This window comes from Dipteris shenzhenensis, chromosome 18 (genome assembly GCF_047967505.1).
Source record: "Dipteris shenzhenensis isolate YYH24624 ecotype China chromosome 18, Dip_SZ_1.0, whole genome shotgun sequence".
NCBI lineage: Eukaryota > Viridiplantae > Streptophyta > Polypodiopsida > Gleicheniales > Dipteridaceae > Dipteris > Dipteris shenzhenensis.
In genome coordinates this window covers 20,397,275-20,419,710 of record NC_141613.1, presented here as the reverse complement: position 1 = coordinate 20,419,710, position 22,436 = coordinate 20,397,275, and the positions used below count along the sequence as shown (strand labels likewise).

General features: G+C 44.5%; 1 protein-coding gene across 3 annotated transcripts; it reads right to left on the bottom strand.

The window, feature by feature from the left end:
* Positions 1 to 4,292: 4,292 nt before the first annotated feature.
* Positions 4,293 to 22,162, bottom strand: LOC147890927 (putative E3 ubiquitin-protein ligase XBOS32). Of its 3 annotated transcripts, none has more exons than XM_087389219.1 (11): positions 21,834 to 22,162; positions 21,299 to 21,740; positions 20,959 to 21,018; positions 20,706 to 20,777; positions 20,387 to 20,568; positions 20,097 to 20,257; positions 17,864 to 17,922; positions 17,482 to 17,528; positions 17,252 to 17,395; positions 7,169 to 7,260; positions 4,293 to 5,173 (listed from the first exon to the last, which is right to left on the bottom strand). In XM_087389219.1, exons 2-11 carry the CDS (start codon positions 21,473 to 21,475, stop codon positions 4,650 to 4,652), a joined length of 1,518 nt encoding a protein of 505 aa, XP_087245345.1. In that variant the 5' UTR covers positions 21,476 to 21,740; positions 21,834 to 22,162; the 3' UTR covers positions 4,293 to 4,649. The 3 variants fall into 3 exon arrangements, with proteins under 3 accessions (XP_087245345.1, XP_087245346.1, XP_087245344.1); XM_087389220.1 differs by having other exon boundaries at positions 21,299 to 21,640; XM_087389218.1 differs by having other exon boundaries at positions 21,299 to 22,162.
* Between the last annotated feature and the right edge of the window lie 274 nt (positions 22,163 to 22,436).

Genomic DNA, 22,436 nt, shown 5'->3' with positions numbered 1-22,436 from the left:
GGTCCATGCTTCCTCAACACTATCGTGTAATAGCATGCTCTAACCTTGGAATCTCCCATCCTCCCCCCTTCTTCTCCTCTTCCCCCCTCCTCCTCCCTTCTTCCTCCTCCCTCCTCTTTTTTCCTTCCCCCCCCTCCCTCCTCCTCCTCCTTCGTCCTCCTCCTCCTCCTCCCTCCTCCCCCTCTGCCTTCCTCCTCCCTTGTCCCTCCTCCTTAACCCTTTACCCCTTGAAGTCACAAAGGATACTAGCTCTCCACTCCTCAACCCTGGACTCCTCCTAAGCCTTGCAACCCTCTCTAAACTTTAGAACTACTAGATAGCTCCCTCAACCTTATCCCCCTTCTGAATCTTGCAACCCCCTTCTAAACCCTTGAACTCTTGTGGAGGCGAGAGCCTCCATCCATCGTTGTGATCAAACCTTCTTTCTCGCCCACGTGCGCATGCGATATGCTTTCCATGCTTTAGCATACACCTCTCACCGGAATACGACCCAAGAACCTATGCTATAGTTGTGAACAGCTATGCTACAACGAGCAATGACATGACTCTAGGTGACCAACACCCTCACATATTGGACTCGGGAGAGACAATGATAACATCTGTCTTTGTGTGGATGCTAGGCAAGTCTAACTTGCCTGCTCTAGGCTACATGATGCTTCTTGGGGTCAATGAAAACTCATGGAGCGGGAATTGAGTACCAACTTAGTAATCTGGCAAAATGGGGTAAAGGTGTGTGAAGACAACTAACTAAGAATGAAACATAAAAGAGTTACAAGGGTGAATAGGAATTGAGATACAAGGAACGTCAAGTTGTATTAAGAACAAGGGTCTTGGCCCATTTGTATTACAAGCAACTGAGATGCATGATGAAGTGTGAAAAATGCTCCTGTGTGGGAGTCTCACTCTCTCTCAGAAACACTTTGTACTTGTCGATGCCTATTCTTCAAAGCCTTTTTCATCTCCTCGACTATTTTTGCATCTCTTGCTTCTATGCCTCATTGTCTCCTCACCCCTTCTGAGTCACGCTTCTCCCTTATATAAGTTTGTTCTATAATAGAATCCTCTACCATCTTAGCCACCATGATTAGTATTTCTTGTACACTGTTGTGTGCCACTTCTTGTCTTGTTTGCTTCTTGTGCACCTTCTCACAAGCAACACTCTTTGCATGCTTCACTCAATGTTGCCAATTGCCTGCCACCTTGACCATGTATTTTTTTTGCATGCATGTTTCTTGCATACATCTACCAAGTGTTGACATTGTGTAACATAGGTGCTAGCACAATGATCTAAGAATTCCCATGATCAAAATTAGAAAACTGAATGTTTTTTTTTTTGCCTCCTGACTAGTCATAAGAATGGTTCAGATGTCATAGCACTTGATAGTTTCTTTGGAAGTGACTTGTGTAGGCGACTATTGGGCATGACTAACGATAGGAATATGGATTGGATATTACTTGGAGTGGTAAGAAAAATGTTGTTAGGTACAAGACTTCATCTTCCAAGGTGATATCAAGCTAAAAGAAATGAGGAGTTTAAGGATAGATGTGCTTGTAATCCTAGCATGGTTGCAATTCTTCTTTTCTTGTAGATCTTCTTTTCTTGTAGATACCTTATGTATTCCATCATCTTTCTACTCCCCATACATCTCTTGCAAGACACACTCCACCAATTTTATCTTACACTAGCACTTTATTGTTTGAAGAAAATCTTTGAACTCTTAGCACAATGATCCAATCATTCTCAATATCATTCAATAGCTACAAACCTCAAAGGCACCTCGGGCGTATGTGAAGTTACAAAAGAGCATCTACCACTACATTAAATTTATTGGGTGATATGCGAGGTTGAAGTTGTAATACCCAAAGGAAAAGGATCTACCATGCATGATCACCCTACAAATTCTTTTTCTTGAGAAGTTTAATCAATGGGGCATTGGGTTGTTTGGGCTATTCCTACCTTATAAACATGAACCATAGCATGTTAGTTAGTGGAGGGGAATACTTAAAATTGGGGGCTTGCATATTGTCTACATACATGAAGGGACTTAAGATTACTTCTCGAATGTAAATTCCTTTTAGGGGTGAATTTACTAAGGGGAGCTTTAAATTCAACACCAACCATGTGTATGTGTGGAATTATGTCCCCCCACCATCCAATAAAAAAATGAAAAATTAGTCCCCCCCCCCCAGTGAAAAATAAAAAATTGATGAGATATACCTACATTAGATGGACCCTCCCCACAAATGAATGTGATTAAAATTACTTAGTCAACCTTCCTCCTAAATCAAAGCAAAGTTAGGCCCACCCCCAAGAAAAAGAAAATTGAGCCCCCCTCCCCAAATCCCTCGCCGCCCTCTACCTCTCCCCTCTCGCCTTCACCTCCCCTTTGCCTCCCCCCTTGACTCGCCTCTCCTCTTGCTTCTCCTTCCCCTCGTCTCCCCTCTGCCTCGTCACCATCTCTCTCCCCTCTCCTACCATCTTGCCCTCTTTGCCTCTCTCCCCCTTCCCTTCTTGCAATCTCTCTCTCCCCCCCCCCCCACCCCCAATCCCCCTTCTCTCCCTCTCCACTTGCCCCTCCCTTCCCATGCCCAACCCTCCTCTCCCTAGGCCTCCCCTCTGCCTCTCTCTTCCCTCCCCTGCCCTCCCCGACTTACCCCTCCTATTCCCTCCCCCCTTACTGCTCCCCAGACCTTCTTCCCTCCCCCTCCCATCTCCCAAGCCCCCCTTTTCCCCCCTCCCTTCACTCGCCCTTCTTCCTCCCCTCTCTTTCTATCACCCTTCGCCATCCCCCTCACCCCTCTCCCTCCTCGCCCCTCAATCTTCACCCTCCTGTTCTCCTCTTAGTGTCCTCCCCTCTCCCTCCCCTTCCTCCCTCTCAACAAGCCTCCCTCTTCACCCTTGTCAACCCTCCTCCGTTAGCTTAGGTTGAGTTACATTAGGTCAGGTTAGGTTAAGTGTCTTTGCAATTAGCTTAGTGAAGATCTACTTAGTTAATGTGAATTTTCAAAATGCAATGCAAATTGGTTGGGATTTGTATACCTAAAAAAAAGAAATATTGGTTTTGGTATATCTTGCTCATCAACGTTATACATTAAAAGTATAATTATTACATATGAAGGCCCCACAAGAAAATTATAGAAAATATATTAGAAAAAGCAACATTCCAAATAACAGGGTATTTTAAATACAAGCTTGCTTCCATGTGCCACGACTTTGGATGCATCTTTGATTAGTGTGTAAACATAAATGCAACTTGTGAACTAGCCAAACTACTAGGAGGTAGTTGAGGTTAGTTGCTAAATAGTATGTTTGTGTTATGAAGAATAGCTTGCTAGATATAAGATGGGATACCAAATACTATTATCATGTTGAAGGAATGCTCCTAAACCATGGTTAAATGCATTAGATTGGATTAGAAATGTACTATAAAAAGTGGGGTGCCATTGTTTATTTTTCAAGGTGGTTGTTGGCAACTGAGTGTCCATTCAAACGGCATATCTTTCTATAAAAACTTCCTTAAAACCCCATGATTTTTTGCCAACGAACTTGCATTTAATCTAGTTAAGCCCATGAATCCATGCAATTGTTTTGCATACTTGGTAGTAGGTATTGCTCCAAGGTACTAATTTTTCCAAACCCATCAAGATAAACATGATGCATTTGACAAAACTGTAGAAAGAGAGAGAGGGGATTCATGTTAGGTAGCTAGGAATTTAAGAGGCAAAATCCTATAGGAACTTGTTTCATTAAAAGTGCTGAGACGTTATTTTTCCTTCTCATTCATATTTCCTTATTTCTCAATGTCATAAGCGTGTGAATCAATGACAAATTTTTATGTGAATCATATTCCTCACGTGGTATAACATATTTAAATCTCATGAGTTCGTGGTATAACATATTTAAATCTCACGAGTTCGATTATACCTCAATCACCCGTGTCAAGATTAAATGCTCTAAGTGGACTCGATTGTTGGCCTGTTGTAGGTGCAAGTCTTAGTAAAGGCTTTGCACTACAAACGAAAATGGGGATTTGTGTATTTTTCTGAATTTTGGAAATCCGTTGTCTACTTGTAGTTAGCATCATTCCTTTTTCCTCTCTCTCTCTCTCTCTCTCTCTCTCACCCCACCCTCTTTTCCTCGCTCCGCATCCAATTCGACTTCTTTTTCATTTTGGATCTCCAAGGCAGGCCACTTGAACTTTGTTCAGCTTGTTTAAATAGTATTGCATACTGTATGCTTCTAATGTGACAAGCTTTGAACTTCTCCCCTAGAGAAGAATGTGAATATCAAATTTTCCAAGAAAGAGTAGGCGGATTCCTTCGACAACATAAGATAATTACAATTCTTATCCATTGAACCCCGTAGCAAATGGGATAATCATTGTCCTTGTCCCAACAATTAGCACTGCTTCCAGTTGAGCCCTTGAATCCGACAGCATTCCAAAAATTGAATACATTTTCTGGGGGAAAAAAGATACAAAACATCCTCACACACCTCTTGACCTTTCTTACATGGAATCTGATCTCAATACTGAACTGCTTCAAGCATTACAAACCCCATCACACAAAAAGATACCTATTTAATAGGGCCGTGTCTGGAAGCATGACAGCTTGTCGTCCATTTCTTTTTAATCAACGGCTTGAACCCACTAAGTGACTACATACCCGGTTGGCAACAAGTTCTGGAACCACCATCTGCCATCCAACTGTGAGCGAGAAGATAAAGAATTCCTTGGAGTTGTCCATGAGCAGTGATCCTTTCGTTCTGATTTGGCAGAATTGCAGCGCGTAACAGGTGGTGTTTCATTGTCTGGATCTCCGTTGCACGTGAAATGCAAGTTAATAACAGGGAATCCTGGGCAATTGACTGCACGAAGGGTGCTGGACGATTCAGGAGAAGCATTGCAACCTCCATATTCTATCCTTGAGATGGGGCCCGACAAAGTCATTGGTTCAGCCACTTGCGTAGAGCAAACAGTACATAATGAAAGAGATAGGTTGGGCCTTGTCAGTTCTTTTACTGCTGGTGTAGCAGGCAGCTTTACAAAAGACATGATTCCGTGTCGACACAAAGGACAAGGGATAGAGCCGGAAGGTCCAGATATGGTGGTGGCAGTATGACTTGTTGAGCACAGATACAGCGCACACTTGGTACAAAGCTCATGAGCACAACCTGTAGACATAACTTTGCTTTATCAAAAAGACACAAGAAACCTAAGAAGGCAGACTTCTACGCACCCGCGCCTTTGCCAAAAACGATGCAATAAATTGTTCCACCCTATCTTGTTTTACGCTTTGATCTGAAACTTCCAAAAATAAGGAAAATATATATGTACATCCACGAACATGCCCCAACTCATTGCGTGAAAGCACAACGAAAAAATCCTTATTTAATCCACAATGTTTCAGGTAAAGCTCCTACGAGATTTGCTCGCAGACATGCATGCAACCACATGAATTTTTCAGGAAGTCAAAATAGAAATGTGCATGTCTAGCATGCTTTTCGCAAATTTACAGCTCGTAAGGCCTGTTAATCGATACATTGGGAACTAGTAGGCATATGGACCATCAAAAATGTGCTATCACGTATACATATGGGTAAATAGCAGCTCGTAATGCATAGACCCGGGTGTAATAAAGTCTGTTAATTGAGAAGTTAAGATAGTTTGTTAATCTCTTGAATGCACAAGATATGGAAGCCTGATATGTGTGGATCTCGAAGCAGCTAATTCTCAATAAGGGACAGCTTCATTCACTGACATAGGGGAGACCTGTGCATGCCCCTCACTTTGCACCAACGGGGAGATAAAATGGGGTCAGTGAAGTTGGCGCAGTTATCTTCGCAACTTGGCAATTCCCTCCTATGCATAGAACTTGCAGAAAGTGGCCACCTTCCTTGGAAGATAATAGTCTTCTTGGTGATCACTTGATGCTCAATCAAGTTATCCATTTCCTCCATCGATTTAATCAAAAGAATCCACCATCGGGGCTACAAAAATATTGCCTACTCTATGGACAAAAGAGATGCCAGAGAAGAAAGAAATTCTGACCCCACAACTCGTAGAAAGTCCTCTACTTCTCACAGCAGCGCAAGAGATGTACAGAGGATATTCATTCTGAAGCGCAGTAAGAAATAAACTCACTGTGGTATCTCTCATGATAGCTTAGTTCCTTCGAGAGTTTAAGCCCTGATTCAAAACTAGGGATATTCCTGTCTAAATAGAATCATGCTACACAGACAATGGTGGAAATACAAAAACTATACAAAGATGAGGGAAAGACTCTATTCTACAAGGCCGCGTTGGCTCAGTGCAAGAATAGTGGTCCAACAGGTCTGCTTACATCACATTGGAAAGCCAAGTCTAGCTCAGAAGTTATCTAAAATGGGGTCATACACATCAGCACAGCTTGTATATCAATATGCTTCATCAGTGAAACCTCAAGAAATCTGCACTCCTAATCAGCAAATAGTAATGTTACACCTCATGGATACTGAAGCAGATAAGGTATTGCACCATTTCACAGCCAAAGCTGTGAAGGAAGCAGGGCTCACCAGTATCAAGTAGGCTGGCTGAGTGAGAAAATTCCGGCCTCTTTATAAGGAGAGGCTCTGCCTACATACACACCCCGCCAATCGTGCACCATGTGCATGCCTGTGCGTGCAACTCTGGCTGAAGCTTGTACAATGGAAGTAAAATTTGAAAAAGGCTCATCTACCAATTAGTAATTTTAACTGTCAGTTGAGAGAATCCTGCAAATTAGATGAAAATTTGAGAGTCATACGCAGAACACAGCAAGGAAAGTGTACCGATGCAACTACAGACAAACATTCTTGGTTAATACGTACAAGCTCTACTTGCACACAATATATCCAGATTACTTTGCACACAAAGGATACACATACAAGGGTGAGGAATATTTGTCAGATTAGGCTTGTAAATAAGTGACTTCCTCCTGGGACTCAATACCACCATAAATTTATCTAACATCCATATTAAAGATACAGCTTCCGCCATAGCATACAACCGAGCCACGTGTGATCATCACCAACATGCATTCCATGCTATCCCACGATCTGCAACAAGATGCCTTACAAACGATTCAATCTCATCCATTTAAACTAAGTTGCAAAAAAAAAAAAAAAATCATAAACACCAAACAACTTCACCTTCAGCAGCAACAGTGCACTTTCGCTCTAGACAAACTGCACATGCATCGGCTCCTCCAGGACACGACTCAAGATTTCTCCAACCACATTCCCTGTGAAATAGTGTTGTATAAAGAACTTTCTACAGTCCATCATTCACTATTTTCAAACTTACAACAGGAAAATCTATTTAGCAAGCTCTACTGTTGTCTGTCTAAAACCATGAAAGTTTTTATAGAGACTCGGGGGATGACTAATGATCAGCCCCTCCATGATATAACCCCATATTTCTCCTACCACAATCCCTGTAAATATCATGGTACCATTGATTGTTTTCCAACTTATCACATGAGAATCTATAAGCAAGATCCAAGCAGAATATTGAAGCCCATGAAAGTTTTCCATAGACATTCATGACGTGATTAACACAGAAAAACAAATCAAATCTCTGGCTGCATAACACATTTGGAAGGCATGCACTCCCATGTTCTTAATCAGGTGTCTTCGCTCCTAAATTACCTTCTTCCTTTTTTCTTGGTTAGCCCACCGTCCAATAAGGCAGTCATGTGCATTGTATAGGGGAATCTGTGAAAGTTGTGCACATGCCAAGAGGAATACAAGTGAAGGAGGATACTCCAAGTGACCACCACGGAAAGTGAGGAAGGCAGGAGGGGGACGGGGGCGCTATTTATAGGCCCCTAACGAGCATGGTCGGTCTGCAAGGAGCAGGTTGACTGGCCGACCCAAGAGTTAGCCTGACCTGACCAGAAGGTCAGGCTAACCTGACCCGACCAGGCAGGTTGGGTGCCCAAACTGGGCCCCAACCCTGTCCTGACCATGGGCCTAGTTGGCTGCCCCGGTCAGCCTATATGGCCCTGGCAAATATGCTCAGGTAACTGGCCTGGAATTTACCCACTATACTTTGTCCCAACAAAGAGGGCGAAAAAGCACTTCTGGCAAAAGACAAACCTGATAAGGGTAAGTCACTCCAAGGGTGGCAAAGCAAAGGACACAGAGAAGAAGAAGAAGGCGAAGTGCTTCTACTGCAAGAAGCTTGGTCACTATGAGGACTGCCGGAAGAAGAAGGCAGACTTAAAGTGGAAGTAGGAGTCCAAGAACAAGGAGGAGCCAAAGATGAGTGCTTCTCATTCCTCAGCTGTCAACTGCTTTCTACCTTCTTGCTCAGCTGCCAAAGCCTCGGGCTGACTCTCATAGGTACGATCTACAAAGCGCTCCTCTTGGTCAAGCACCATCGGGACCAAAGCCACCCAAGTCAACTCATCCATCGTTCCACTTGTGATCAAGGACGAATAGAAGGCACCATGGTGCCTTCTTCAGCAGGAGATCCTTCATGTAGCTTGTTGATGTGCTCTCGCATCGATGAACGCTTCTTGGGATCAAACAACCACATCTGCACTTCCAGGGAACCCCTCTTCATGGGAGAGGTTCGATTATGCATGGATGCCAAATGTTCCCATATACTCTTGGCCTCTCTCATGTGCCATGTGTGATTAATCACCTGAGGAGTCCAGTTAAGACAAATAAACGATGTTACCCTTGCATTGACACTGGTCCCAAAGCTGAGACAAGGCATCGGCCTCCTTTTGCGCCAGGATGCCAAGGTCCTTCGCGAAATCTACCAAATCGTATGACTGTAACACATACTCTATCATCCCCGCCAGATGCCCGGTCAACCAGGAACATGGGCAACATTGGGATTTTTGTCTTGTTCTTTGCCATCTTAGACAAAGTTGCCATGTCGGAGTGAAGAGGAAGATAAACTGAAAGAGAAGGTGGATGGGATAGAAGGGAAGAGAATGTTGAAGAAAAGATGAGGGTTGGAGAAGAGGATGAAGGGGCTGACGGCCCAATGTACCTTCACTCCTCGATATCCGTCCCTCGGGAACACCTCCTCTCTCATCTGAAAACACCCTTCAAAGTCACCCCTTGCTGGGCACACTCTCCTCTCGAAGACACCTCCGAACAGCATCCTAAACTTTCTCACTGTGTGCTGGCTCAACACTCCCTCCTCTCCTCGGGCCTCAAGCCAACCGTGGCTTTGATACCATGTGAAAAGTGCAGCAGAAATGAACAGAAGAGAGAGAGAGAGAGAGAGAGAGAGAGAGAGAGAGAGAGAGAGAGAGAGAGAGCACGCCTCACACACACCACACTGAGAAGGAGAGAAAGGCACAAGAGAACTGCAAGTGATCTCTGGCAAAAGCCCCGCTACAACTGGGGGAAAACCTCTGCACAACAGGCTCCTTGAGAGCTCCACAAGACAGCTCAACCACTGGAGGCACACACCCTGATCCAGGACTCCGCTCTACAGGGCTGGCTATGCTGCTCCGGTGAGTGAAGAATGAGGGTTGAGAGGGGGCCTATAAATAGGCCCCAGCCCCTCCTAGAAAACCGACCAGCAGAGGGAGGGTGGGCCGACCCACCTCTGCCCTATAAAAGGGCCTGGTAGCAGCTCTCCAAGGGGCTGGTCAGGGCCGACTCCAGGGCGCCTATATGGCTGACTGCCCTGCCTCCACATTGCCCTATAAAGGGCTCAAAGACAGCCCAAGGGGAGCCTCTCCTCCTGCCCCTCAACGCCCACTGCCTGCAGCCCTACAGGAGGCTGCCACACTCCAAGTCTGGACAAACACATGGTGACCAACCTACCCTAGACTACCCTCGGGGGGGGTGGCGGGCACATGCATAACACAAGCCCTCACTCATCTACCCTAGCCTCACATTGGGCGGGGACACCCACAAGCAAGGCCCTCTCTCTCTAGATGACAGGACAGGCTTTTCAAGTGGAAGGTTATCGGTACCAAGTGGGTGTACAAACTTAAGTTCAAGTCTGATGGAAGCTTGGACAAGTATAAGGCCAGACTGGTGGTAAAAGGCTCTGCTCAGTCAAAGGGACTTGACTTCGACAAGACCTTTGCCCCCACAGCTCGTATGGTGACTATTTGGACAGTTCTTGCCTTGGCTGCCCCATCACGGTTGGTCCATATTTCAGATGGACGTTAAATCAGCATTCTTGAACGGAACCCTGGAGGAGGAGGTATACACCTGGCTTTTCAGGTTCCAAGTTCCACTTCCAAGGTATGCAAATTAAAGAAGGCTTTGTACAGGCTGAAACTGTTACGCTCTAGCCGAGGTAGCATGACCTTGGAAGAATCAGTTGACATTTCCCTGAAGGATCTATGTTTGTAATATATTTGTTTGCACTTCATGTAAATGATCAGGAGGGAATTAATGTCAGGGTCCTAGGTGAGGGCTGATAGCACCAGACTAGGTGGATCTAAGGCTAAGGGCCTAATGCAAGAAATGTGCCTAGGGGCAAAGGAAATTAAAGTAGCCCAAGAGAGGGGTGAAAAGATGGGGGAGATGGGGCTTGTTGGAGTTAGTGAGAGAAGGAGAATGAACCTTTACGTAGGATTTTGCTGATTTCGACTTCTTTGTCAGCTTTCACGCTCCAACAAAATTTGGCTAGGAGGATACTCGTGGTGCTACTCCCGTGATATGCAGTAGGAAATAGAGAAAGTCAATGACATTTGGTATCAGAGCTCAGGCTAGGTAAGAGAGCGGTGTTCTAACGGAACGTGAAGAGGGGTTCGTGAGTTGTGAAGAAACTATGAACGGTCTATTGTTGCTGAATTGAAGTGAAGTCGCGTATGAAGGAGGTGCAGGCACGGGATACGTGACGTGCAGGCGTGGATACGTGACGTGCAGGAGCGGGATACGTGACAGCAAAACAATTAAGCTCCAAGCTTCTAAGCTGTTGCTGGAGCAAAGGGTTCCCGTAAGGCAGGTTGACGAAACAAGACAGATGAGAAGCGCAGGACGATTCTGCTACTCGTGACCTCCACGCGACGGACTCACTTGACGAAATACAGATAGTGAACGACAGACTAGCGGGGTAGACTGACGCACGGACAGCGTGTTCATCTACGATCCACCTATTTCATTAGCGAAACTTCACCGACGAAGATCTGGCTTATGGGAGGAGTCGTCAGCGCAGCAAACTCTGGTTGAGGAGCGCACCAATTGGTGGTACCAATTTGTTCACCAAACCAGAGCCAATTGGTCCAGTTAGTGTAACCAGACGTGTTGCTATTGCTCTGTCCCTCTCCTTCTCCCTCTCATGTGCCTTTGTTGCTGCTACTCTGTCCCTCTCCTTCTCCATCCAATTACTGTGGGGGGGGAAAAAAAAAACAAAGAGTTTTCTTTGGCCACCAGTTTCTACTTATCCGTTGTCAGTTGATTTCCTGTCAAAAACACAGAGTTTTGCAAAAACCTAGAGACTTGGAAAGGCTTTGGCAAAAGAAAGCTTCGGGACATTTGCGCTACGTGAAGACTCCAGGGGTATTAAATCGGGTGGCAGGAGAAAGACCAGGGAGCACTTTACCCATTTTCCCCTTTGTTTTTGTCATTTCTATTTTGTTAGAAATAGATCAAGCTTTTGTGGTTGTAGTAGACTTGGGACGGACAATCTTTGAGACTATGCCTGTGTGCTTCAGTCACAGTTGATTTGCAAGAATTTCCCTAGTATAGGGAATGTGGTTTGGGGTATATTGTGATATATGCTTGTGTCAAATGCCTAGCTAGTGTGAATCATTGCAGGTATTCCCTAGTATAGGGAATTGTGTCAGAGTGCCACTACACTGAATTTTGTCAGTTGTAAGCACAGTGTTTTAGCGGTGTTTTTAAAATTAAAAAAAAAGAAGCAAAACACCCATTGACCTGAATGGAAGTAGAAGAAGGAGCTTCCAGGAGGGACCCTAGCGAGTCAGGAGTCCGACCGACCCAACAGGTGTCGCGCCCAGTAGCTCACACCTTATCTAGCAAGATTACATTACTTGAGGATGCCTTGCAGCAGTTATTAGCGCAACAGTTACAGGCCAATGCAGGGCAGTCTGAACGTAGAAGAGTGATACACAGTATGTCTGCCAGACCTTCTCGAGATGAGAAAGGAAAGGCTCCAATGAAACCGGAGTCTAGTGTCCATACGGTCCAGCCTAGAAAGGCTAAAGTACCTAATATTGCCAATTACAGGCCGGAAAAGTATTCTGGTCGGATGAATGACCGTAGTTCTGCTGTCATTGAGACCTGGTTACACAAATGGGACGAGGCGTTCGCCATTTGTGAAATCAGAAATGATATCAAGAAGATCCGCGAGGCCACCCACATGTTTAGTGAGGCAGCAGATCGGTGGTGGATTAAACAACAAAAAGATGGTATAGCATCCACTACCTCGGAGGGGTTTAAAAGGGAATTTAGGAAACACTTCTTACCTCCTGACGAAGCATCCCGAGCTTGGGATCAGTATAGGAATCTTCGTCAGAGAAATTTCTCAGTGGCAGAATACACTGATAAGCTTCGAGAGAGTGTAATGAAGGTTGATGAACCCCTGCCTCAATCAACCCAAGTGAAAGATTTCATATTTGGATTGAATGATCGGATTAAAATGGAAGTTCGGGCTAAGTATGCGAACACGTTGGATGATGCAATAGCCATAGCCCTGAACTATGAAGATGCCAAAGGCAGCAGGCCAAGTGGGTTTGCACAGGTCGGAACCCAATATGGGTACCAGAAGAAATCTGGGTTTAAGAAGAAGTGGATTAGTAAAGGGAGTGGTTCTCAGCCGAGTGGTCAAGCCAAGCAGGCGAAACCAACTGAAACTCCGAAATCAAGTACCATCATTGGAGTGAAGAGGAAAGTAACACCAATGGCAGCCCGGGCTTGGTCTAAGTCTCCCTTAAACCCAGAGCAAAGAGAAAAAGCGAGGAGAGAAGGCTTGTGTTTTGGATGCCTTCAGCCTCATCAGTGGAAGGATTGTCCACGAAATAAGGATCGTCGGATGGCTGAGATGGTAGTCTCAGAATGCGACGTGGAGATGGAGGAAAGTCCCAGAGCGGAACAAATGCAGATTCAGCTAGCGGGATCTTCTCAGAGGTCAGTACCTTGTTTGTTATGTGTGTCTGTTGCTAAGCTAGTAACGAGTGCACCTGATAACATCCTATCTAAGCCCGCAGCAACGCGATATACAGCCTTTAATGATACGGAGTTAATTAAAATGAAAGGACAAGTGACCAATCATGATGTCATTGTGTTGTTTGACTCGGCGTCAACGCACAATGTGATTAAGTCCAAGCTCGTGAAGAGGCTGAAGTTAAAGACTAGCCCATCTGACTATGCGTATACAGTCAGGATGGCACATGGAAGTTCAACTGAAGTATGGGACCAAAGGGTTACCCAGTTGGAGCTTCGTATTCAGGACTATGCTGAGAAGCTTGATTTTGAAATGACTAAGCTTGCTCATGCAGATATAGCCCTGGGTATGGCGTGGCATTCTAGGAAGAATCCAGCCATTGATTGGAAAAAGCACGTATATCAATTCAAGATGAATGATGTGCTTTATGTCTTACGAGGTGAGAAAGATGTACCTCAGGGACCGTTATCCGAAAAGCTCAAGAAGAGTTTTTATTCCTTTGTACAGCATCGGTAGAGCCGGTAGATGATTCTTCGGCTAGCACTGATGTTGTGCAAAGTGGTGAGATGGCCAAGCTGGCTAATCTTATAACAGAGGAGTTCTCTGAATGTTTTAGGGATGAAATACCTTATGGGTTACCTCTAGAGCGGAATATTCAGCATAAGATTGAACTGATCCCGGGGGCAGAACCTATAAATAGACCTCCCTATAGAATGAGTTTTACTGAAGAGACGGAGGTGCGTAGACAACTTGAAGAATACCTCAAGTTGGGGCAGATTCAACCAAGTTTCTCACCTTTTGCTTCGCCAGTGATATTAAAGAAGAAAAAGAATGATACGTTTGATACGTTTCGCCTCTGTATAGATTACAGAGCATTGAATAATATCACGGTTAAGCACAAGTATCCGATGGCTCAGATTGATGATTTGCTAGATGCATTACATGGAGCCGTCATTTTTAGCAAGATAGATCTTAAGTGTGGCTACCATCAGATCCGGATTAGAGCCGAGGATGTGCATAAAACCGCTTTCAGAAGCAAGTTTGGTCATTATGAGTTTTTGGTAATGCCCTTCGGACTTACCAATGCTCTAGCTACATTCGTCATGCTTATGAACGATTTACTACGTCCGTATATCGAAAAGTTTGTAGTACATTTTATTGACGATATTCTAGTGTTCAGTAAAAGTATTACTGAGCATCGTGAACACTTAAGAATAGTGTTTACTACTTTAAGGAAAGCCAGTCTTTATGTAGATAAAAAGAAAACTATACTGTGTATGGTTAGGCTTGAATATTTAGGATTCATAATTACTCCAGAGGGGGTAGAAATGGATCCAAAGAAAGTGGCTGCGATACTAAGTTGGCCAATCCCTCAGAGTCTGACCGCTTTGCGATCATTCTTGGGATTTGTCCAATTTTATTAAAGGCATATCAAAGAATATTCCGAAATAGTATCGCCATTGACTGATCTGACCTTAGATAAAGTATCTTTTATATGGGGACAGAATCAATAAGAAAGCTTTAACACCATAAAACAAGCTGTGGTCACAGGACCGGTGTTAAAAATAGTTGATCCCCAGAAACCGTTGTTCCTGGAAACCGATGCAAGTGGCATTGCGGTAGGAGCAGTTCTCCTTCAAGAGGGAAGGCCAGTAGCCTTTGAAAGCAAGAAGCTTTCTCCCTCTCAAAGGAATTGGCCAACTCATGAATTGGAGTTGTATGCTGTTATCCATGCTTTGAAAACATGGAGGCATTATTTGTATGGTTCAAAGTTTTATGTGGATGTTGATCATGATACTCTGAAACATTTTTGTAAACAACCTGACTTGAGAGGCCGCCAAGCTAGGTGGGCAAAACTCATGCAAGAGTTTGACTTGACAATTCGGTACCGAAGAGGAAAAGATAATAAAGTTGCTGATGCGTTGTCTCGCATTATGCACAATATGAGTTTCACGGTGTTAGAGAGTGCTCTAATGGCCGAGATTAGAGAAACTCAAAAGGTGGACGAGTTTGTCTAGAGCTTATGGCCTAAGGCTCATATGTTAAAACCCGGGGAAAACAAAAAGGATGACCTGGCATCCAGAAAAGGCCAAACATATGCAAGATATACCATAAGAAATGGTATGCTAAAAAAAAATGGCAAGGTAGTAGTACCTAGTCAGAATGATCTCAGGCAGAGAGTAATTCGACAGTGCCATGATAGCCCATGTGCAGGACACCCAGGAGTCGAGAAGACATATGATCTCGTGAAGCGAGATTCTTTTGGCCAAAGATGAAAAAGCATATTAATGAATATGTGACACGGTGTTTTTCGTGTCAGGTAAGTAAGGCCGAGCAGGTGAAGCCACCTGGACTTTTACAACCCTTGGAGATACCACTAAGTAAGTGGGAGAGCATTCCCATGGACTTTATTGTAGGGCTGCCTACAACACAAGGAGGGTATGATTCTATCCTTGTGGTGGTTGATCGTCTAACCACACAGGGGCGTCATTGAGAGGGGGTGTTAGAGATTAATGTCCTCACTTGTGAGCCCCCGATTTGAGGGGACGAGGGGGCATTAGATCACTGGGGGCTGAAGGGGGTTACTCAGCACATGATTGCAGGGTGGCAGGGGCCCAAGGGCTTGGTAAAGGCACAGCAACAGGAAAGCAGCAAACCACCTGGCAGGCCCTATATATAGGCTGCCCAGGGAGTCGGTTGAGATCAGCAAAAGGGGCCTACTTTGCTGGTCAGCCTAGGGCGGCACACAGGTCAGTGCAAGGGGAAGGGCCCACACCCTACTGGTCATTTTGTAAAGCCCTACTTCAGGGCTAAATAAACCCCCCTCCACTCTCTCATTCTCCATCCAATGCTTGCTGAAGGCGTTCATCCACAGGCAGCGCATCTTGGAGGAGAGTGCAGTCTAGCATAGAGGAGATTTATCCCAGCCCTTGCTGGATGTTCTTTTGTGCTCATCATTGAGCTTGTTTTCCCACTGTTAGGTGGAATATACTCTTGAGTTCTCTCCTATCTCTTTGCCATTCTTTGTGCTGTGTTTTCTGAGAGAGGTAAGCATCATTGTGATCAAGTGAGAGAGTCTACTTGGAGCTGAAGGTTATGAGAGGAATGCTTCCCCCCTCTGCCATCAAGAGTGATCTCGAGCTTCCCTTCTCCTCAAACTAAAACTTTAGAATTGTCTCCAACATAGATGTTGCCTGACTTCTACCAAAGGTCTTTGAACATCTCATGGGATGGTGTCATGTGCTTGAAAGCACCATTGTCAAGTATCCATTCCCGTGAATCCCTAGTTCAAAGCAGCCTCCTGAAAACGATGGAGCATCCAAGCTCTCTAGATGAACAAAGGCCGGAGTAGTTGAAGGTGCAACAAAGGAACTGATACTACTCTTATGAGGGCACTGCCTCCAATAGTGATCCTTCTGGCCACAGTTGTTGCACATGCACTCCCCCATCTCTCCTGCATCAGACTTCTTCTCTATAGATTTAAAAAATTTTCAATTACCCTTTTCTGTGTTGGTCCGCCCTTTGTCTTGCGGGGCAAACAATGCCTCTGCACCTCCATCGGTTGAGAGTTCTCAAAACGCTCTTCCTTATCAAGACCATAGGCACGATCTCCTCCCACATGAGAGTGTTCAAACTCCCACTAGTGATCCTGTTGAAGTGCGTTGATTATGTTCCCGCATGGTTGCTGGCTGGTGATCTGCGGAGTGCCTGCCCAAATCGCTGACACTCTCTTCCCTTCTAGTGTTTAAATCTCTATAAAATCTTAAAATTTTAAGGCTCACACTCATCTTCACCATGTGCCAAGTTCCTTTCCAAGGTAGATGCTCCCCCAACGCAGCGGCACCTCTTAAGTGAAACAACATGCAAACTGACCTAGTCATGATCAATTCAAATTCTCTCCCATGTTTCTACATGGTTGAAAACTAGCTTTCAGTGCTCACCTATCCATCAACATCAAGTTTTCAGCTCAATTACAGCAGTAAGATCATGCCTTGAATATAGCTAGTTGAATCAACATCAATTACAGCAGTAAGATCATGCCTCAAATATAGCTAGTTGAATCACTCACTAAGATCATGCAACCATTAGATAGGGCTGGTGAAAAATACCAAGGCAAATACCTTGCGATTCTTATAATACTCATGAGCGGCATTGCCAAATAACGAGAAGTGGGTATTACTGGTACTGGTACATGAGAGTCTGGAGCTAGCAAAGATTCAAGCCAGTGTCTGCGCCAAAGGCGTGCAACCTGCAGAGGTGTCCACCTGTTCACAAATGCTTGACGTCAAAAGTCATCATTGTGGCTCCTCTTTATGTTTGAAAAACCTTTGGTAATGAAATGGTCCCATACCCATTAGAATTCTGGATCATACGACTGGCTCCTCTTGAAATGAGAATCTGCAAAGGGCAAATAAGTTAATTTAAATTTCTACAGATCAGATATCCAATCTGGGACCACTGTCTCACTTATCACATCATCAAGGAGACTTTACAGTGGAAAGTATAAAACCTTGTTGCAGGAAAATGGAAGGCAAAAAAGGCTCAATGCAGTCCCTCAGATTTGCATAACATTGGTAAAAAAGCCAAGCAAGAAAGAACACAAATGTGTCTACGATATGAACTTCAAAAAACATGGATTTTCTTTTTTTTTTTGCTGGTGGCATGTGGAGTCTGGAATGGGGTGGGTTACTGTGTTTCCTGAGGATATTGGGAGGTGGATTAAACGTTTGTACCTGGCAACAAGCCGCATTCCCCCCACAGGCTGCATAATGAAGAGCCGTGCTACCAGCACCTGCAAAGAGACCACAGCCACAAGTTTAGCCAACAATCAAATGATTCAATAGCACATTTTAAAGAGCTAGACATGTAATGCAAGCAATGCTCTGAAGTCACAAGCATCAAGGTAATGCAAATCTTATTTTTTTCATACATACATCAAAATCACCATTTGCCCAACTACGATAGTTTACCTTACAAAAAAACTTTCAAGTTAGAAGACCACAGCTGATTTCCTTTAAGCTGCCATCTAAGTTGCAAAAGATTCCAGAATCTCGAAATTTTTTATCTACAAAGATGATGAAATACTCAGCTCCTCCATGTTACTTGTTTTGGGTCGGTCCCATACATCTGTGTGCACGACCTCCAAATTCTTTAGGTGTGTGCCACCCTTTGTGTAGTGTTCGCTATATGAGCATTCTTAGCATACTCCACTCTTCACCTTTCAAGTAGGAATGCTTTGGACTGTATTAGCTGTAAGCTTTTGATTCATTGCATGGTGCTCACCGCATTCCAATTTATTCAACAAAAGCCTTATCATGATTTCACAATTCTCTGAAATTTGTTGGTATTTCGCCTTTGCTCCATTGGGACCCCGAGTGGTCATTCATGTATTTTATTAGGATGCATATCATCAAAAAATTCTGCTATTGCACCTGTTCTACTATGCAGCCCACAAGGTATAAATTGTTCACTGATATTAAGGCATGCATACCATTTAAGATGGTGTTTACATTCCCATTCAGCATTCTGGCTTTGATATACCTTTGTAAGACTAGAATATATCCAATCGTACAAATTTAGATTCTGGCTTTGACATCTCTACCATGAATGGCATCATCACATTGCTTTCTGCCCTTTCTCGGTGTGGCAAGAAGAAGATGCTATAATTGAGTTGGGAGCATCAATCACATGCTCAAGAATAACGATCACCAAATAGTCCTTGATCCTATTATTGTTGGATCAAGTACTTCCATGATTGTGGTACTAATTTTCTTTCCATTGCCTTATATCTTTCCCAGCCTCTTACATCTTTTCCTTGTTTCTTTGCTGGTTCCATTGCTTCTTTCTACATTTTTGCTCATGACAGCCAATTTTTTCACACACTAGGCGAGTATAAACCACACACAACAGATAGCATACGAAGAGAATGGAAAAAAAAGGAGCTCACACAAAAAAAACTGTGCACTCAATCCTCTTGAGGGCTTTAGGACACTTCACACCCACTTGCTAACATAGACTATATGTTCATTATCACAGTAACCATGCAATCTGACGTGACTTCCCAAACTGTTTTATTTCTCTGATATATGTCAACACTCTCTTTAGCTACATTCCAGGTGATTACTTTAGCCTTGGTATGCTAAAGTACTAACAACATAAAAAAGATTTGACCTAGTGATTGTTAGATATACCAATGGACCAATAAGCTCTCTATAGTATCCCTCATTGATTGTCAGCTCTCCTCTTCTTTGGCAAACGTAAAAATATTTTCCATCGGTATGCCTGCCACTTTACCATGTCTTACTAACCACGTGCAGTAGGCAGTTGGCAGGAGCAGTGCAGCATACAGACAGAAAAGCCCGGGTACTTTATGGTGCCCAACCTGACCCACCAAAAGCCAGTCACAGGTCTATAGATGACCCAATACCAATCACAAGTTTATGGAGTGCTGTCTTCAGCTTTGTCCGGACTCCTCAGCACATGGCATGGCTGCCTCTGCAGCCTACAGCAGCCGCAGGTACAGGTGCAGCGGCAGCAGTCAAGCATTACAGGAGTCAGCAGATGACAAAGCAGGTCAAAAGATGCAGGGTTGATCTTGTTGTCAAAGAGTCAAAGAATTAATTGAATGCGTTTACTTTTTGGACAATGTTGACTTTATGACTGACCTGATTAATTGAATGCGTTTACTTTTTGGACAATGTTGACTTTATTACTTCACTCTTTAAAAAATAACTGACTTGGAAAAGGTGTGCAAAATGTGTTCTAACAGTGTCCGCAATCAATAAACACACTGTGCAGCACTACTTACATCATAAGACGACTTCGTAGGAAAATTCAAGCTAGAACATGTACGAATGAACGAGATGAAACCACCGCTGCTTATTCAGAGCTATTGCTTTCACTTATTATTAAAACCCACTCTGTGACTAATTAAAGGCAAAATACAGGCAGCAATGAGCATGTTACCTATTAAATCGATGGTGGTGCCATCTTGCACCGTCACAGCAGAAAGGTTTGCCATAAGATCAAGCAGCAACAGCACACAGTCTGCGTGACCATTCAAAGCAGCCATGTGCAAAGCGGTTATCCCGCCATCTGCAGGCCGGTTGACGATTCTAGAAGCGACGCTGAAAAACATAGCAGGATGAAACTCTTATCAGTCGTGTAAAAGACATTCCTACACAAATTACAGATCCGAATGGTGATGTGATAAGACTTCTAAAGCAGATATCGAACACCTTATCAGTGATGCTTACTTTCTATCCATAAAGGCTTTCACCGAGTAACTTTCTTCACTGGTAGCCTGTGGTGATTCATCCCCGAAGTAAGTCACACTAGGGAAATAATCAGCAAATAAAAGCCTTATGCAGCGTGCGTGGCCACTAACGGCTGCAAAATGTAAGGCAGTTCGTCCATTCAAGTAATCTGCCCTGTGAACCTGAACATCAAAGTGACATCTCTAGAGTTAAAGGAAAAGCATATAAATTCTGTATATGAGGCATTTGCGTTCCCAGGAATTCCAGGCCAGGACGAAGCCGCTGCATCCACGATCGCCTTCGAGTCCAAAATACTTACATTTGCCTTAAAAAGTATCAGTGTTTGCACCACTTCCCAGTGTCCATTTCTACACGCTTGCATTAATGCTGTCTGCAACCATAAAGACATAGTAAATTCCTATTTCACAAACCGGATTCCGGAACTTCGGAAGTACTACTAAAATTAACGGCTTAATGATGCAGCTGAGGCCCACGCAAAGCACGTGAAAATCAATTTTACAGATGCACAATCTCTAGTGACAGCACCACACGAGTCAATTCAAAGAGCATACCTGCCCACTGTAATTCCTGACGTTGACGTCCACTCCACTTTCAAGCAAAAGAGAGACGATCTGCAGGGGATGATGTAATAAAGCGCGTGAGCAATCCGGTTGTCGTGCGGTAAGTGCTACCTACACCAGAAACTGGCCGGCGCTAGCGTATTTCTCTTCGCGATTTACCAAAACAAAACAAAACGTATTTCTCTTCGCGATTTACCAAAACGACCGTTCAAGTTCGAACAATATAAAGGAAGAGACGACTTACGATGCAAAAAGTTGCTTTTATCAACAGATCATGAACTCCTTTAACAACTACGAAGCTGTTAGCTTTATATTGTGAGCTTATGCGTACCTCATTGTGGCCTTGTGCCGCTGCAAAATGAATAGGAGAGTTTCGAACACCAAACGTCGAGTACTTTGCAAGGCGAGGATTAAATTCGAGAAGAGCCTGCGCTTCCTGCAGATCTCCGTCCCGTGCAGCTGACACGAGCCGTTCTCCGGATGGAGAGCATCCTAGAGAGTTACCCATGAGTGAAACAGCCCGAACGAGGCTACATTCGAATGCTTGCTTGTCGGAAGAAGGCCATCGTACGATGAGAGCCGGGATACTCTCTAAATGCGGAAACTTTCAGTGAATAAGCGGAACTGTGAAGCGTTCGTGGTGGCAAGGGCCGACTGAAATTTAGGAATCTGGCTGAAAGCGCCAGGGAAGAGTCATTCCATCGCAGAGGGTGAGCTCAAAATCAGTGAAAGAGGTGTCGGGGAGCGCGGGAAAGCTTCGACGGCTTCAGCATCTGCGTCGGATTGGCCAGCAGATCGCGATCTGGGGGAGGGGAGGATACTGCAAAGCCAAAGAATGAAGAGGAAAAGAGGAGCGACGGACTCACCGTGAGGAGCTGCTCTGGTGTCTGTGTGTAGGAAGGAAACTTTTCTGCTCAATCGTCGCTCCTGTGCCTCTGTGTATGAACCTTTTTCTGCTCAATCGCGGCTGTTGGTCGTCGAGGGAGGTGGTCTCCGTGAGCGATAGGGGAGAAGCAAGAGATGGAGGAAGGGAGGAGGGGAAGGAGAGGAGAAAGGAAATGGGTATGGAGGATGGGAGGTTTGGAGATTTTCAGGCAATCGCCATAGCCAGTGATCTCGCAAAGCTCACAAACAAAAAGATACAGGCTGAGTTGAGTCCTTAAGACAGCAAAGTGCCGAAGAAGATGAAATCGCATTTAATGCTACGAGTATTCTTTTGGTCCCCCATGTGATCGATCACCCCCTCCTTTCACCTGCCCTTTTCATTTCACAATTTGGCCCTCTCCTTGAAGAGTCCCTACCTTTCCTCCCCTGGCCCTCAGGTTAGCCCTCGCCTCGCGTTGCATCACCTTGCCCCTCTGCCTATCCACCCGACATATTATCAGTCTCCACCCTCCCTTCGTCCCCAATCTGGAGCTCGTACTAGTAGTACGTAGGCCTGACTGGCATTCACCTAGTGTTTCCATGTC